We start from the raw sequence: 16,966 nt of genomic DNA on the forward strand, positions 1-16,966 counted from the left end.
CAAGACATCCTTGCAGCTCTTTAAGGCTACTCCTGACAGACAGCTGCAGAAACTCAGCTCTTTGAAGGTACTTCTTGCAGACAGCTGCAAGACCTCAGCCTCTCTCTTTTTCTCTTGCCAAATTTAAAACTGACACTACCCTCCCACCAGCAGGCTACTGTTGTCATTTCATAGCTTGGCAAGTATGGTCTGGTTTGCATTCCTAGCTGGTTAATTTTCCATTAATCAACAGAATTTATTGTCAGTGGCCTCCAAGCCCCTACGTGGAAGACCATGGCTTTTTATACACTGATATAATATGAAAACTAAGCTTTACAAGAGATCAGCTGCAAGCCAAAGAAGTTGGAAGCTGATCAAAACAAGCCATATGCGAGTTTCAGCTGCTGCTGCTGCTAATACATATTTAGGAATACAGTCTGAATGAATGCAAACATTAACATATCCAACAGGTTGCATGTTTTTAAACTCCTTTCAGTATGAAGATAACTTGGGTGGCAGCAGCAGCATGAGGACATATGGAAAACCTTTAGTTCTACTACCCCCACCCCAGTATTTTAAAATGACCAGAGTAGGTAGGAATAGGGGGGAGGAGCCTAGCAGCTACTTTCTAAATTCCAAACTCTTGCACAGGAAAAAGTATGTTTCAACTCCTACTTCCCCAAACTGGTGCTGACTCATTCCATCTGGTTCATTTCCAAACTGTAGAGACCGAGAACCTCCACAGGGTGGCAGCCTCTCTTCATCAATATCTTGTAAGGAGGATTTGGGTAAATTCCCAATTCAGTTCAGGCAACCTGAGAAGCTATAAATGCACTACTAACTAATATATATAAGAAAGCAGGCTGCTTCCTGCAATAACTTGCAAAGGTGGAATGGGGAGAACAGGCACTCACTAGGGGAAGGAACCTATATTTTGGCCCTCAGCTCCCAAGATCGCCAGGACCAGACTGCAAAACAGAGTTGCTTGGAAACCAGGATTTCACTAGAGTTAACTTCTCATGTACCTAGCAATGGGAGAAGTGGCACCTGCTAGAATTTTCCGTTCCATGCATCTGTTGAAGGCAGAGTAGTCTTCTCAGGGCCATTGTGCTTCTCATACTGGGGGGCGGGCAAGGGAAGATACTATGTAGATGAACGTAAACTCTGATCTTTACACAGAATGGATTGGCCAAGTATTATCTTTTGAGCATCAGTTTCTTGTATATAAAATGGAAGTTGATAGTGACTTAACTTTATGGCTACAAGCTCCTGTTCTAGAAGGCTCCTCCATGTTCATCCATTCCCCCCAAATGACTTTAAGGAAATTCTGCAGGTGAAATGTCTCCCTGCATTTCTCCTGCTGGAGAGAAGCTTCCATTTTTGCTTGTCAAGCAGCGGGTATATGTGCCCTGCCAGAAAACTGGTAGACCTACCTTGACTAGTTACCATGAAGAGGAATGAATCAAAGGACTGTTATAATATTCAGTAGGCTAAGTAGCAAAACAGTCTTCCGTAAATCAGTTTGTTTCATAAATCAAGGACAGGTAACTTGTAGTCCAAAAACATTTGGAGTGCCATATTACCCATGGGCCCCAGCATGGCCAATGGTCAGGGATGACAGATACTAGTAGTTCAGCAACACTGGAAGGGTCACACATTCCCCACCTCTGGTATACATAGGCAGCTTTGGTCCTAGCCCTTTGCAGTGTTATCCAGGTCAGTATTTGGTTGTGCCCTTTTGGAAAAGCCCCAGGAAGAAGGGCTCCTTATCTTATGGCTACAGGCATTTTATACAAGGAGATAACATCAGGAGAGAGAAAATGAGGAAAGTGGCAACTGTTATGACCTCTAGAAAGAGGTGTCCTGTATCCAGACAGCATTGATCTCTCCCAGCAGGAACCAAGAATATGCTGGTTTCATGTCCTCTCTCACCCTGGAGGAAGGAGATGGGAGGGATGGAGGCAGGTAGGTAGGAAACACAGAAGCCAGGATCAGGGAAAGGGTTCTATAGCTCAGATGCAGGGCACCTGATTTGCATACAGAAGGTCACAAGCATACCTCCACTGTTGTATGCTTCTAAATACCAATTACTCGAAACCACAAGAGGGGAGAGCACTGTTGCGCTCAGGTCCTGCTTGCAGGCTTTCCATAGGAATCTGGTTGGCCACTGTGAGAACAGGATGCTGGGCTAGGTGGGCCTTTGGCAGGGCTCTTTTTATGTTCTTAATCCCCGACATCTCCAGGAAAGGCTGGGAAGATCCCTGACAAACTTTTAAGAGAACTGCAGCCTGTCAGTTTCAGCAATACCAATGGTTGCAGTTTCCTATGTTTCTATAATCACAGCAACTGCTGATGTGGGAGGGAAAGATTGAGAAGCCTCAGTAGAACTAGAAAACATGACAGAAGGTAGCGCAGCAGGATTTTTAGACAATAATTTTTATAGTGCAGAAGTAGACAATTCAAAATGTGTAGAAAGCATTTAGGACATTCCTTTGACTGTGCCAAATGATCCTGGAGAGGGAGGAGAATTGCATATCTGAATACTTCACCATATTAAAAAAACTCCAGCATGTCAAAAGGATTTTTGCTCAGCCTTCTCCCTGATGCGCTAGCTTTTCACTTATAGAGGACCATTTGAAATACGCAGTTTCTTCATATGCATTGTGAAATGGTCCAGCCTAAGAAGTGCAGCACCATATTGATTTATGCACATGCCTTTTAGTACACCATTTTATTTTTTAATCTTTAGCAGCAGGGCATTCCCCACTGTCCTATTCAAATTTATTTATTTATTTAAAATATTTATATCCCGTCATTCTACCCTACAATAGGGCACTCCGGGCGGCTTACAATAAAATCACACACACACACACACAACAAAATTATACACAAAAACACAAAACATTACAGTAAATTAAAATACATGAAGTACAATTAAAACACATAAAATACAATATGCATATATAGACAGACAGGTGTATATATATATGCTGAGATATATGGGGGAGTGATACTAGGAGGACTCAAAAGATAAAAATTAAAAATAAAGAGTGTAAAAAGAGTAAAGTAGCTAGGGGTAGAAACACGCCCACTGTTCTGCTGCTTCCAGCGCATCGCCAGGCAACACAGCAGAGGCCCCTGGGCAGGTTGTGTGACCAAAGTCACTTTCCCCATCACCAAGAGAACATATTACTAACAAAACAAAACTCACAGCCTCCTGCTGCCTCTCCTCACACAAAAACAATTTACAAGCCTGCACTTGTGGAACAGCAGCAGGCTTTGAGAGAAGGGGAGGGGGGAATAATCCAATAGTTTGTAAATCTGTGCATGTTAACTTGTAGTAAGCCCTATTTAATAGCATGACTTGCTTCCAAGTAAACAAGCACAACTGGGCTGCACATTGTGCTCCAGTGAATCCAGGGACAGTAGCCTTTAGTTTTCAGACCAGAGTGAAGGCAGAGTTATCCTGTACTCTTCACTGGCAGTCCCTCTACTAGGGTGGGGTAGGGAAATGCAGGCCTAGGGGCTGAAAGCAGCCCTCCAGATCTCTCTGTCTGGTCCTCAAGACTCTTCCCTGGCTACTCTGCCTCTCCAAAGCCACACTCCTCATAGGCCCTGCCCTTCACCCTAAGTTCTCTTTTCCCTGGCTGGAATGTGGTCTTAAACTCTGATAATGTTCCTTGCCTGCTGGCATGGAGGAGAAATTTGCTAGCCTGAGAAGTGCGCTGTACCCAACTCCCCATTTCTCATTGCACAATCCTCCCCAAACATCCCCCCCATATGATCCATTCCGCATAGTACAGGATATAAATTTCTGGAATGGAGTGGGGAAGAAAATACCTTGCTAGAAAGGCATGTCAGTTTCTCCACGGAGTGTCTTTTTAAAAAGTTTCAGAGACAAGTGCATTGCAGACGCACACAAGAGGGTAGATCTGGGCTGTAAACACACTAGTAGCCAGATCAAAGCGTTTCCATTAGCTACACCTGGGGTGTGTGTGTTGATCTACCGATCAGTTGTGAAATCTCTTTGAATCTGAATTTTTAAAAGACGTACTCAAGCAGGGAGGAAGGGGCAGGATGTATACAAATTCTGGTTATACATGGTTAGAATGTAGCTTCCTGTACAAAAGGTAAGAAGCACATCTATTGCTCTGCCCACTCCTGCCTCTAGCCCCTCCCACCACCACTGGTATGTGGCCCCCAGAAGTCTGCCCATGAGGGAATGTGGCCCCAGCTGAAAGATTCCCCACTCTCCACCGTAGGGACACAGATGGGGAGGTTTTTGACTCTCGGGCCTGAAGATCCAGTTTTCATTCCAAAATCACATGAGACTGTAGCAACACCATACCTGTTTTTATGCCTGAGCTCTTGTGGGTAACCCTTCCTTCCACCAGTGCTCAGCTTTTGTGTTTTAATACAGAGCGATCCTAGGCATATCTACTCAGGAGTAAGTCCCTCTGTATTCAATAGGGCTTACTCCTTTGTAAATGTGTTTAGCATTGCAGCCTAAATGTGTTTTAGAATATGTGTCAGTTTTCTGTTAATAAGATACTAGGTCAATATTACCATACAGAGTAACCAAATATTGTATCACAGGTTTGTCTTTCTTCATTGCTCAATTTCCTAAGAGCATATTTACCACTTTAGTGTATTTTAACACCAAGTGGTTAAACAAGTTTATTGCTAGCCATTTACCACCTTTTTAAGAAGGCAGAAGCAGGAACAGCACTCTTGAGTTTAGTGTGCTGGCGTGCAATACTGCAGCATGTATAGGATTGTGTGTGTGCACCATATTGCTGTTTTATTATTTATTGATATTTAACAATGTTTTATTGATGGATTCTCTGGTTTTACTGATGTATTTCTTTGTAATTTCATTTTATGATACTATTATGTTTTTTGTAAACCATTTAGGGATTTAGCATATTAAGTGGTATATAAATATTAATGATTGCAGCCTGAATGTGATGGGCTCTGTGGTCCAGTCTTTATCTTCCTTCCTGCAGAGTTAAGCAGTATAGGTGTCCATTTCACAATGCAAAAAGATTGATTTCAAAGTTATTACCAACCGTTGAGAGGCTTTAAGAAATACATTTTTTGCCCACTTGAGGTTAAACGCACCACACATAGCATTAAACCTGCATTTTCAGTTTTGTTTTTCTGACACCACAAAGCCTCAACATTTGACACAAGAACTAAAGGTGCAAATTGAAACAGTAGTTCTATTAAAATTTGACAGGAAGAGGTGTTTTTTTTTTAAAAAAAACCCACACGTTTCAAGACTTTGCAAAACAGTCAAACATTTGTAGTGTCCAAGTTGGAGAATACATTGGAATGTAAAGAGTACCAAAATAAAAAGCACAGGAGAATAAACTGTATCATGGGATTTACTATTTTATTTAATCTCTGATGAGTTTTTAAGAAGTTAACAATCTTTTTGGGCTCTCCCGATGACAGCTTTGCACTATACTGCTGACAGACACTAGGGGACAGAAGGAGCCAAATTTAACATACTTTATGTGCATAAATACCAACCACATGGCCACAGTGCTGAGGACTGAGTGTCACTTAACACCCCCACAATGTTAACAGTCTCTTCTAAAAACAACTGGCATGTGACACCAGGGGAAGGAAGCCATGTATCCTATTTATTTATTTATTATTCGATTTATATCCCACCCTTCTTCCCAGCAGAAGCCCAGGGCCGCAATCCTACAGAAGGCCACCCTCTGGGGACTGGTGGGAACATATTCTCAAGAGGTAGGAGGTGGTGGCGGCATGCCTCCTTGGCTCCATTCTCCTGCTTCTGTGGGAAGCAGAGCCATTGTTGACCTAAACTCTAGGCATTCCTGCTAAGAGCTTGTGCTTTGAGAAGCAGTGGGAAAAATGCGAGGTGCATTGCCTCACAAGCCTGGGTATCTTTTTTCCCCAAGTACATGGAGCACAAATCCAAGCTGGCCTAGTGTCTAGGAATATGTATACCCATCTGCTCAACTGTAGAGACAGCCGAAAAGAAAAAATATTAACAGGAGTCAGATGAGAAGAAGGACCAAGGTGAAGATCTGGAAGGGTAGGATCTTCTATCCTTGGATGTAGGTGGTCTTTAAAAAAGGTGCTTATTTGCCCAAGAATAAACTTGGGTGAAGTTCTTGGGGAATAGGAAACGGGGGAAGCTCCTTCTGATGTGCCAGGCAAGAGATGGAAGACCAAACAGGGCCTCAGTTTCACATGTGTGCACCCGTCTCTCCAGATGAGTACACAGTGTTGGAATTGTGCTTATAAGATGACCCAAGAGATGCCCCTGAGCTAGCAAATAGGCAGGCATACTCAACAACAACACACACATACACACAGAAAATAAACGTTCATATTTCAGCTCTTCCCAGGGTTAGCCTTTTACAGCTCCATCCCTCTCCACCCCCACCCCCATCTCCACCTCCATTTCACCCCACAGCAAGCGAGTTGCAGGACAACAGGGCACATGGAGCCATCAAAGCACAACTGGCTTTTAAAGAGATCCACTACATCTTCCATGAGACAAACACTTTTTTCTGAAAAGCTGCAAGCCCCAATCTTCAAGCTACATGGGTAAACAGCACCAACACCACCTTCTGGGGGATGCGGAGCTCAAGAAATGAGCTTCAACCTTCATTTTCACCATTTCACTTCCCGTCGTGGGGGAGATCAGCATCCAAGTAGATCCCTCTTCAGTAGCGTAGAGCCCATTTTGTGGTCAGACTTCTCCTTGCAGAGGCCAGTCCTGGCCCCTGCATGTGGGTACACTCTGCTCCAGCCTGATACCACCCCCAATGGCTAGTTTGCTTTGAAGGCATCCTTCCGCAGTCGCACTTCTTTCAGCACCCGGGCCCGGAAGATGTCCCAGTCCTCATCCCTTTGGCGCTGCAGGCCCATAGCTTCATGCACCTCTTGGGAGTGTGTCCGCAGGAAGGGATTGTATTGTTTCTCCTCACCGATGGTGGAAGGACACTTTAAGGGAGAAGGAGAGAAGTGCACATTGTGAAGGCAGACAACGGACAGCATGCACCAGACACTATCCCCTTAACTCTATGGGTCTGCTGTTTACCTTTGAACTGGGAGTGAGAACAATTAAAGGGACCAGGACTTTGGTCTAAGGAACAAATTGGACTCCCTCCAACTTTCTGTCTGGCCCCTTTCGCTCTTTGGAATTGGACTTCAAATGCTTTTGACCTTGGCCCCTGGATGACTGTCTGCAAGACTTGAAAGCAGCACGGGCAAAAGAAAAAGGTTTTTATTTTCCATGCCAGCGTCCTCCTCCTTGATGTTCTGCAGAGATCCCAACCCAGCTGCCACCACTTTTGCTACTCAAAACTGCAATTTATTGTTAGGTTAAGCACTGCAAAGACCACGACCAAGGCTCACAATCTGTGTTAGTGGAACAATGCCAAAGTGCAGGGAAGATTCAAAATGACTGCAGAGAGATAGGATACGTGGGAGTTGGAGGAACTAGGCAAGTGGCACTGTTGCAGCAAAGGTGGATCCAGAAGGGACTTAAAGGGGAGAGAAAAGAGAAACAATGATGAAAAAAAGAGAAACAATTACAGCACAGGGAGTGTCACAGTGAAATAGACAGGGGGCAGTATTCAGCTAACTTTCTGCATTAATGCAATAAGACTTCCCCTTCTCTCCCTACATGTGCTCCATGCCATCCCCACATCTAACTCCCATAACAGATTTTGGAGGTGCATAGGGGAGGAGATGGGATATTGTTCCATTGCACGGTGAGAAATCCTTGTGCTGACAGAACGATTGCCTTAGCGCTATGTTGAGCATAAGCCTAGGGCAGGAGTGGGGGCAGGTGACAATGGGGCCCAGAAGAACTGTGGATGGAGGGGATCTTTCTCCATGTGTATGCCTATATGACCGTTATGTAAACTTGTATAAATCAACAGAGAGTCAACGGTCTGAAATGCGTGTGTGCCAGTGTGTGTGTTTACCTAAGAAAGCAGGCTTTTACACTGCATTTAGATCACTGAGACTTAAGACTTAGTAAAATAAGAAAAGCTACTTTATTTTTAGAAATACATAGCAGATAGGAAAGGCATACCTAGTTCTAACTAACTAGGTAAGTTGGAGGCGCAACTCCCAGATGTGGGCATTGCCCTCATGGCTCAGGAGAGACAGCAAAGAACATAAGAACATAAGAAGAGCCTGCTGGATCAGGCCAGTGGCCCATCTAGTCCAGCATCCTGTTCTCACAGTGGCCAACCAGGTGCCTGGGGGAAGCCCGCAAGCAGGACCTGAGTGCAAGAACACTCTCCCCTCCTGAGGCTTCCGGCAACTGGTTTTCAGAAGCATGCTGCCTCTGACTAGGGTGGCACAGCACAGCCATCACGGCTAGTAGCCATTGATAGCCCTGTCCTCCATGAATTGGTCTAATCTTCTTTTAAAGCCATCCAAGCTGGTGGCCATTACTGCGTCTTGTGGGAGCAAATTCCATAGTTTAACTATGTGCTGAGTAAAGAAGTACTTCCTTTTGTCTGTCCTGAATCTTCCAACATTCAGCTTCTTTGAGTGTCCACGAGTTCTAGTATTATGAGAGAGGGAGAAGAACTTTTCTCTATCCACTTTCTCAATGCCATGCATAATTTTATACACTTCTATCATGTCTCCTCTGACCCGCCTTTTCTCTAAACTAAAAAGCCCCAAATGCTGCAACCTTTCCTCGTAAGGGAGTTGCTCCATCCCCTTGATCATTCTGGTTGCCCTCTTCTGAACCTTTTCCAACTCTATAATATCCTTTTTGAGATGAGGCGACCAGAACTTCACACAGTATTCCAAATGCGGCCGCACCATAGATTTATACAACGGCATTATGATATCGGCTGTTTTATTTTCAATACCTTTCCTAATTATCGCTAGCATGGAATTTGCCTTTTTCACAGCTGCCGCACACTGGGTCGACATTTTCATCGTGCTGTCCACTACAACCCCGAGGTCTCTCTCCTGGTCGGTCACCGCCAGTTCAGACCCCATGAGCGTATATGTGAAATTAAGATTGTTTGCTCCAATATGCATAATTTTACACTTGTTTATATTGAATTGCATTTGCCATTTTCCCGCCCATTCACTCAGTTTGGAGAGGTCTTTTTGGAGCTCTTCGGAATCCCTTTTTGTTTTAACAACCCTGAACAATTTAGTGTCGTCAGCAAACTTGGCCACTTCACTGCTCACTCCTAATTCTAGGTCATTAATGAACAAGTTGAAAAGTACAGGTCCCCATACCGATCCTTGAGGGACTCCACTTTCTACAGCCCTCCATTGGGAGAACTGTCCGTTTATTCCTACTCTCTGCTTTCTGCTTCTTAACCAATTCCTTATCCACAAGAGGACCTCTCCTCTTATTCCATGACTGCTAAGCTTCCTCAGAAGCCTTTGGTGAGGTACCTTGTCAAACGCTTTTTGAAAGTCTAAGTACACTATGTCCACTGGATCACCTCTATCTATATGCTTGTTGACACTCTCAAAGAATTCTAATAGGTTACTGAGACAGGACTTTCCCTTGCAGAAGCCATGCTGGCTCTGCTTCAGCAAGGCTTGTTCTTCTATGTGCTTAGTTAATCTAGCTTTAATTATACTTTCTACCAGTTTTCCAGGGACAGAAGTTAAGCTAACTGGCCTGTAATTTCCGGGATCCCCTCTGGATCCCTTTTTGAAGATTGGCGTTACATTTGCCACTTTCCAGTCCTCAGGCACGGAGGAGGACCCAAGGGACAAGTTACATATTTTAGTTAGCAGATCAGCAATTTCACATTTGAGTTCTTTGAGAATTCTCGGGTGGATGCCATCCGGGCCCGGTGATTTGTCAGTTTTTATATTGTCCATTAAGCTTAGAACTTCCTCTCTCGTTACCACTATTTGTCTCAGTTCCTCAGAATCCCTTCCTGCAAATGTTAGTTCAGGTTCAGGGATCTGCCCTATATCTTCCACTGTGAAGACAGATGCAAAGAATTCATTTAGCTTCTCTGCAATCTCCTTATCGTTCTTTAGTACACCTTTGACTCCCTTATCATCCAAGGGTCCAATTGTCTCCCTAGATGGTCTCCTGCTTTGAATGTATTTATAGAATTTTTTGTTGTTGGTTTTTATGTTCTTAGCAATGTGCTCCTCAAAATCTTTTTTAGCATCCCTTATTGTCTTCTTGCATTTCTTTTGCCAGAGTTTATGTTCTTTTTTATTTTCTTCATTTGGACAAGACTTCCATTTTCTGAAGGAAGACTTTTTGCCTCTAAGAGCTTCCTTGACTTTGCTCGTTAACCATGCTGGCATCTTCTTGGCCCTGGCGGTACCTTTTCTGATCTGCGGTATGCACTCCAGTTGAGCTTCTAATAGAGTGTTTTTAAACAACTTCCAAGCATTTTCGAGTGATGTGACCCTCTGGACTTTGTTTTTCAGCTTTCTTTTTACCAATCCCCTCATTTTTGTGAAGTTTCCTCTTTTGAAGTCAAATGTGACCGTGTTGGATTTTCTTGGCAATTGGCCAGTTACATGTATGTTTAATTTAATAGCACTGTGGTCACTGCTCCCAATCGGTTCAACAACACTTACATCTTGCACCAGGTCCCGGTCCCCACTGAGGATTAAGTCCAGGGTTGCCGTCCCTCTGGTCGGTTCCATGACCAACTGGTCTAGGGAATAGTCATTTAGAATATCTAGAAACTTTGCTTCTTTGTCATGACTGGAACGCATATGCAGCCAGTCTATGTCCGGGTAGTTGAAGTCACCCATTACTACCACATTTCCTAGTTTGGATGCTTCCTCAATTTCATATCTCATCTCCAGGTCTCCCTGAGCATTTTGATCAGGGGGATGATAGATCGTTCCCAGTATTAAGTCCCTCCTGGGGCACGGTATCACCACCCACAACGATTCTGTGGAGGAGTCTGCCTCTTTTGGGGTTTCGAGCTTGCTGGATTCAATGCCTTCTTTCACGTATAGAGCGACTCCGCCACCAATACGTCCTTCCCTGTCCTTCCAATATAGTTTATATCCAGGGATAACCGTATCCCACTGGTTTTCTCCATTCCACCAGGTCTCCGTTATGCTCACTATATCAATGCTCTTCTCTAAGACCAAGCACTCCAGTTCTCCCATCTTGGTTCGGAGGCTCCTAGCATTAGCGTACAGGCACTTGTAAGCAGTGTCTCTCTTCAAGTGTCTTTGGCACTTGTGGTTAGGCCTGTGGTAATTTTGCTCTTCTGAATTTATATCCTGTGCCCCTGCTCTCACAATGCCTACTTCTAGGCCTACCCCTTTTAAAATTTCATAATTTCTTTGGTTTTTATCCCAGGGGGGAGGTTTATTCTGAACCGGACCTTTCTCAGCTCCTGTCGGGTTTCCCCCCTCAGTCAGTTTAAAAGCTGCTCTGCTACCTTTTTAATTTTAAGTGCCAGCAGTCTGGTTCCATTCTGGTTCAAGTGGAGCCCGTCCCTTTTGTACAGGCCCGGCTTGTCCCAAAATGTTCCCCAGTGCCTAACAAATCCGAACCCTTCCACCCAACACCATCGTCTCATCCACGTATTGAGACTGCGAAGCTGGTCCTGTCTGGCTGGTCCTGCACGTGGAACCGGTAGCATTTCAGAGAAAGCCACCTTGGAGGTCCTGGCTTTCAGCATCCTACCTAGCAACCTAAATTTTGCTTCCAGGACCTCACGGCTGCATTTCCCCATGTCGTTGGTGCCAACATGCACCACGACCACTGACTCCTTCCCAGCACTGTCTACCAAACTATCTAAACGACGGGCGATATCCGCAACCTTCGCACCAGGCAGGCAAAACACCTTGCGGTCTACACGCCCATCACATACCCCACTGTCTATGTTCCTAATGATCGAATCACCCACTACAAGGATCCCTCCACCCCCTGGAGATATATCCACGGCACGAGAGGATAGCTGCTCATCCCCCAAAGAATGGGTCCCTTCTAAGGGATCATTTCCCTCTTCCTCAGCTGGATGCTCTCCTTCCCCGAGACCATCGTTCTCCATGATAGCAGGAGAGCTATCAAATAGACAAATATGTTTCCTGTCTCTTGGACAGTCGAAGAAGAGAAGGAAAGGGCAGAAGGAGGGGCAGATAAGCTTCCCTAAGCAAATCAGTCTGTGACAGAATGAACTGAGTCAGAGCATCACAGGTAAAGGTAGTCAAGCCAATCCATCTGGAGGACCCTAACTCTATCTCCCTTCTGGAACATAAAAGAACAAAACAGGAGTTGCTCTTGCCCCACTTCCAACAATGACCACTTGCATGCATGGTTAGGTGTGGCTAATTGGCCCTAGGAATAATGCCCAGTAACACTGGCAATACTTGAAATGCTCGAGTACTTGAAATAGACAAACTGGAACAGGATCAGAGGAGGGTACCATGGATGATCACGGTACTGGAAACAAAGCCCTATGAGGACAGACTGAAAGAACTGGGCATGTTTAGCCTTCAGAAGACTAAGGGGAGATAAGATAGTACTCTTCAAGTAATTGAGAGGTTGCCACACAGAGAAAGGCCAGGATCTCTTCTTCATTGTCCCAGAGGGTAGGACATGGAATAATAGGCTCAAGTTGCAGGACGCCAGATTTCAACAGCATCAGGAAAAAATTCGTAACAGTTAGAGCAGTATGACAATGGAACCAATTACCTAGGGAGGTGAAGGGCTCTCCAACACTGGAGGCATTCAAGAGGCAGCTGGACAGCCACCTGTCAGGTATGCTTTAAGTTGAATTCCTGCATTGAGCAGGGGGTTGGACTCAATGGTCTTATAGGCCCTTTCCAACTCTACTATTCTTTGACTCTAAGCTATTGACATGTCACATCAAGACAAAATGACAAGACAAGCAACTGGGGTAACAAAGGCACAGCATCCAAGGATGTGCTATGAAGCAAACAGCTTTCCAGGCAAGCAGATCCCAGCCAGGAAAGCACTACCTGCCACATTCCCCCTTGCTGCCCCTCCTCCATCAGTTCTGAACCAGACAGCCACCCCTTTAGGCTTCTGGAAAGGTGGTGCACCAATTTCAAACTCAAACCAGAAACAGATGGTTGGAATAGGAAGACACAGGCAGGAAATTCCCTGGACAGGTGTTTCCAGCTGGGAGAAAGAGCCAGGAAGCTGCTCTTGGGTGAATGCCATGACACCTGCAGTAGATGGAGGCTGTTGAACAAAGGGAGCTTCGGGGGAATGGACATGCGCATGCTGCACAGCAACTTTGAGTGTTTGGTGGCAACAGCCGATCTAAAACAAACACACACCCCACACCTCTCTCACCGTGCTTCTCTTCTCAGCTCGCTGTTGATGTGCCCACTGTAGTTTCTGCTCCAGGAAAGGGTTCTCCAGCTCCAGAAGGCTTGCAAACATTAAACACTCTAAGGCATACTCATGCCCTAGAAAAAGAAAGTGGGTGGTTAACAGGACCTGCTCGGATATAGGGATTCATAGCCTGAGGTTTTCTCCCAGTGTCCCCAGTGGGTGCCCCCCATTTCAAATGGCACCTCCTCCGACTCCTAACAACTGTCCCACATTGGGTCCTGCTTAGAAAGCAATATGCCACGTCTCCTCCGTGCAACCTCTGGGCTGCCGAAATAGGCCAGGCATAGTGCTCATAACCATCGGGCACTGTGACCCACCCCAGACGCACAGCCACACTGTTGATATACACTCCTGCTAGATGCAAGCTGGGTTTACATTTCCCTCAACTCCTAACACAGAGAGATCTAGACTGTGTTTATATACCCAGGTCTCAGGCCTGACCACACATGGCCATGCTCTTAGGATTTCTGGTCAGGTGAAGGGGAGAGAAGAAATGCAAAGACTGGATCACTTGCTGTGGGGAATCCACAGCCCAAGTGCATCCCCTGGCTGCTCTCTGTGGGGCCTGTGCTTTAAACACCCCCCTTTCCCCCTCCTTTATAGCCTATGGGTCTGTGCCAGTTCTAACAGCAGATATGTAGGGGTGAAGAAGAAAAGAGGAGCAAAACGGGAAGAACAGCTATTGCAAAATCCACCTGGCCAAAGCAATGTGTCTTCAGCAAGGCCAGCTGCTGTGTCTAGAGATGCCAGCATCGTTTCTGGTGCCCCTTCAAATATTCGACCTACACAGCCAAGGAACAAAGAGTTAATTCTATAATGAAGAAGTACCAAAACACATTCCTTCCTCCCACATCCAAATAGAAACCTAGGAACATAGGAAGCTGCCTTAGAGAGAGTCAGAACCACTGGTCCATCTAGCTCAGCACTGTCTACACCAACTGGCAGCAGCTCTCCTGGGGGACATTCCCACTCCTACCTGCAGATGCCAGGGATTGAACCTGGGACGGTCTGCATACAAAGCAGGTCCTCTACCACTGAGTGATGGCTGTTCCTCAGATGCCTTATCTCCCCTTCAATGTCCCCTCACTCTCAGACATTACATCTCCCCGTGATGATGACTAAGTCCTCTCTCTCCTCTTCCCGCCAGCCATCTTGAAGGCTGTTCCGGATGTCTCCATGTACATTAAACATTGGGAGCACAAGACCCTAGCGGCAGCTGCCACCCCCTAGTGGCTAGAGGAGACTGGTTCACATTTTATTCCCCAATGGTGAGGAGCAGGACTTTCCCCTTGAGGGAGGGAGAAAGCTCTTTGTTTCCAGCAGCTGACTTACCACAGCCAGAGAGGAAAAGGAGGTCTCCTGAGAAGAGAGAGGCTGGCCCTTCGAAAGGTTTCCCATCCAGCACATAGACCATGTGCCCCACAGTGTGTCCTGGAGTGAAGAGGGCCTTGAAGTTCAGACGCCCTATCACAATGGTCTCTTTGTCCGAGAGGGGGCTAGAACACAACATTGTGTTTGTGGTCACAAGGAGGAAGGAGCAGCACATGGCCAGAATGGCAGGCCTTACTTAGCATGGCATACACGATACAAAGACCCCCTGTCCTTGTATAGCCAAATGCTTCCTGTGGGAAATGACACAGCAGCTTGCCTTTCAGCAGGGATGGGTAACTTCTTCCCCTTGTCAAGGGCCACATTCCCTTGGGAGTAATCTGCCTGGGTCCACATGCCAGTAGCAGGGTCACCCCCTCCCCCTCCTTGCCCAGTGGGTTATTAGGGGGAAGGACTGATTGCTTTCACCAGAGATATGATCAGAGCACTTGTAGAGGGTTTTCTCCAACCTTCCGTTGCTCCACCTTTTCAGCTACCCCCCGTGCCCCATATTTTTCCCCACCTGCTCTCCTTCTGGGGTCCTCCCACCTGCATGAAATTAGGCTGAGGGCTGAAGGTTTGCCCAGTCCTGCCTGAGGAACTGCAGCAACTGCTGCAGAGTTTTGCTGATCCCCAGCCACATTTTAGCAGATGTTAGAACAACTGAAGATTGTTCTTTACAGTCCCTAAGCAGATCTGGGCGAACGGAGGATTTGCCTTTACATTCCAGACTCAGCAGAGGAACATTTTATTCATGCTCATCCACAGGGGAGCAGAAATCAAATATCACTTACTCTGTCAGTTCAGGGATGTCATCATAGCTGCTGCCATAGACTCTGCAGGAGCTGTGCCGCCGCCGCAGCGCTGCATTACCCCCACTGTGATCCCTGTGACAGGAGGTATTATTAAATTTATATCCCACCTTTCCTCTCAGCAGGAGTCCAGGGGGGCAAATAAAAACATTAGAACACTCTAAAACATCATAAAAGCAGACATTAAAATATATTAAAACAAAACATCTTTAAAAACATTTTTAAAAAGCTTTAAAAACCATTTCAAAAGCAATCCCAACATAGATGCAGACTGGGACAAGGTCTCTACTTAAAAGGCTTGTTGAAAGAGGAAGGTCTTCAGTAGGCGCCAAAAAATAACAGAGATGGGCCTGTCTAATATTTAAGGGGAGGGAATTCCAAAGGGGAGGTGCCACTACACTAAAGGTCCTTTTCCTCTGTTGTGTGGAATGGACCTCCTGATAAGATGGTATCTGCAGGAGGCCATCACCTGCAGATCATAGTGACTGACTGGATAAATAAGAGGTAAGGGCTTTGTACACCAAAACCAGAACCTTGAACGTAGCCCAGAAGCGAATGGGTATATCAGCTATAAAGCCACAGGAAAGCTAGTATTTGATACCAATCCTCATTTCACCTACCTAATTTCAATGGCCAGAGCCAGAGTAATATTCCCAAATAAGGCATGATGGGGCAATTTCCTACCAGTTGCCATTTTGAGTTACATCTGGAAGAATCCCAAATATTATATTCTTTCCCATAACCTCTGCTAACTCCGCTTACACTGGTTGCATAGAAAGAGGGTTGCAGAGCATTAGTTCAGAGCACACATATATTTTGAGGCCCTTACACCCCCTTCTCTGCAGCCCATCAAGGGAAAGGGAAGGAGGGAGCTCCCTTACCAATGTTTGTGAGTGCATAGGATGGCCTCCAGCGTCACCCCCTGTTCCTCAATGACTGACTGCAGAGTAAGAAAAAAAGGTTTAGAGGAGTGGTCAGTACCCTGCATCCCAATAAAAAGCGGTGAAGAATGCTAGCCTGAAACACAGGAATCTCCTCCTCTGCAATAAGAGGAACGGGTGCCAGACAGCAAGGTCAGAGAACTGTATGCTATACAAAAACCAGAGCCACAGCACAGCTAGATTGACTGAGAAAGGCAATGCAAGTGATCCTATTTCAGGGGCTAGACAAGTCTAGCAGAAAGCTATTCAGGGGGGATGTGTGAATTAACAGGGCAAGAGAGAGTGGCTTCGCAAAGGACAAACACAGAATAGCATGAGAAGCAAGTTTAATGGGCAAAGAGGCTGGGAATTTCAACAATGAGATTTTTAAAGTGATCTGTTTTCTTTGTAATTGTTTTGATTATATTTTATACATTGCCTTGGGACATCCATAGAAGATGATTAACAACCAACAACAACGGATTTCTTCCTGCCTTAACATATATTATCTCATCCGCACGCAAAGTGACACAACAAACAGATTAAGA

The 16,966-nt window shown here is 45.5% G+C and overlaps 1 protein-coding gene across 1 annotated transcript in view; it reads right to left on the minus strand.

Annotated features, from left to right (window-relative positions):
- Positions 1-2,456: 2,456 nt before the first annotated feature.
- The window catches only part of LOC133376678 (probable hydrolase PNKD), a 55,142-nt gene continuing 40,632 nt past the window's right edge, over positions 2,457-16,966 (minus strand). The window contains exons 4-9 of the mRNA XM_061609280.1: positions 16,380-16,438; positions 15,481-15,573; positions 14,651-14,814; positions 14,014-14,100; positions 13,277-13,392; positions 2,457-6,966 (exon numbers count right to left, since the gene is read on the minus strand). Of these exons, the coding sequence (XP_061465264.1) occupies positions 6,793-6,966; positions 13,277-13,392; positions 14,014-14,100; positions 14,651-14,814; positions 15,481-15,573; positions 16,380-16,438 (693 nt within the window). The 3' untranslated portion in view covers positions 2,457-6,792. The remainder of the gene's footprint in view (positions 6,967-13,276; positions 13,393-14,013; positions 14,101-14,650; positions 14,815-15,480; positions 15,574-16,379; positions 16,439-16,966) is intronic.

The sequence above is a fragment of the Rhineura floridana genome, chromosome 2 (genome assembly GCF_030035675.1).
Source record: "Rhineura floridana isolate rRhiFlo1 chromosome 2, rRhiFlo1.hap2, whole genome shotgun sequence".
In the NCBI taxonomy this organism is placed as follows: domain Eukaryota; kingdom Metazoa; phylum Chordata; class Lepidosauria; order Squamata; family Rhineuridae; genus Rhineura; species Rhineura floridana.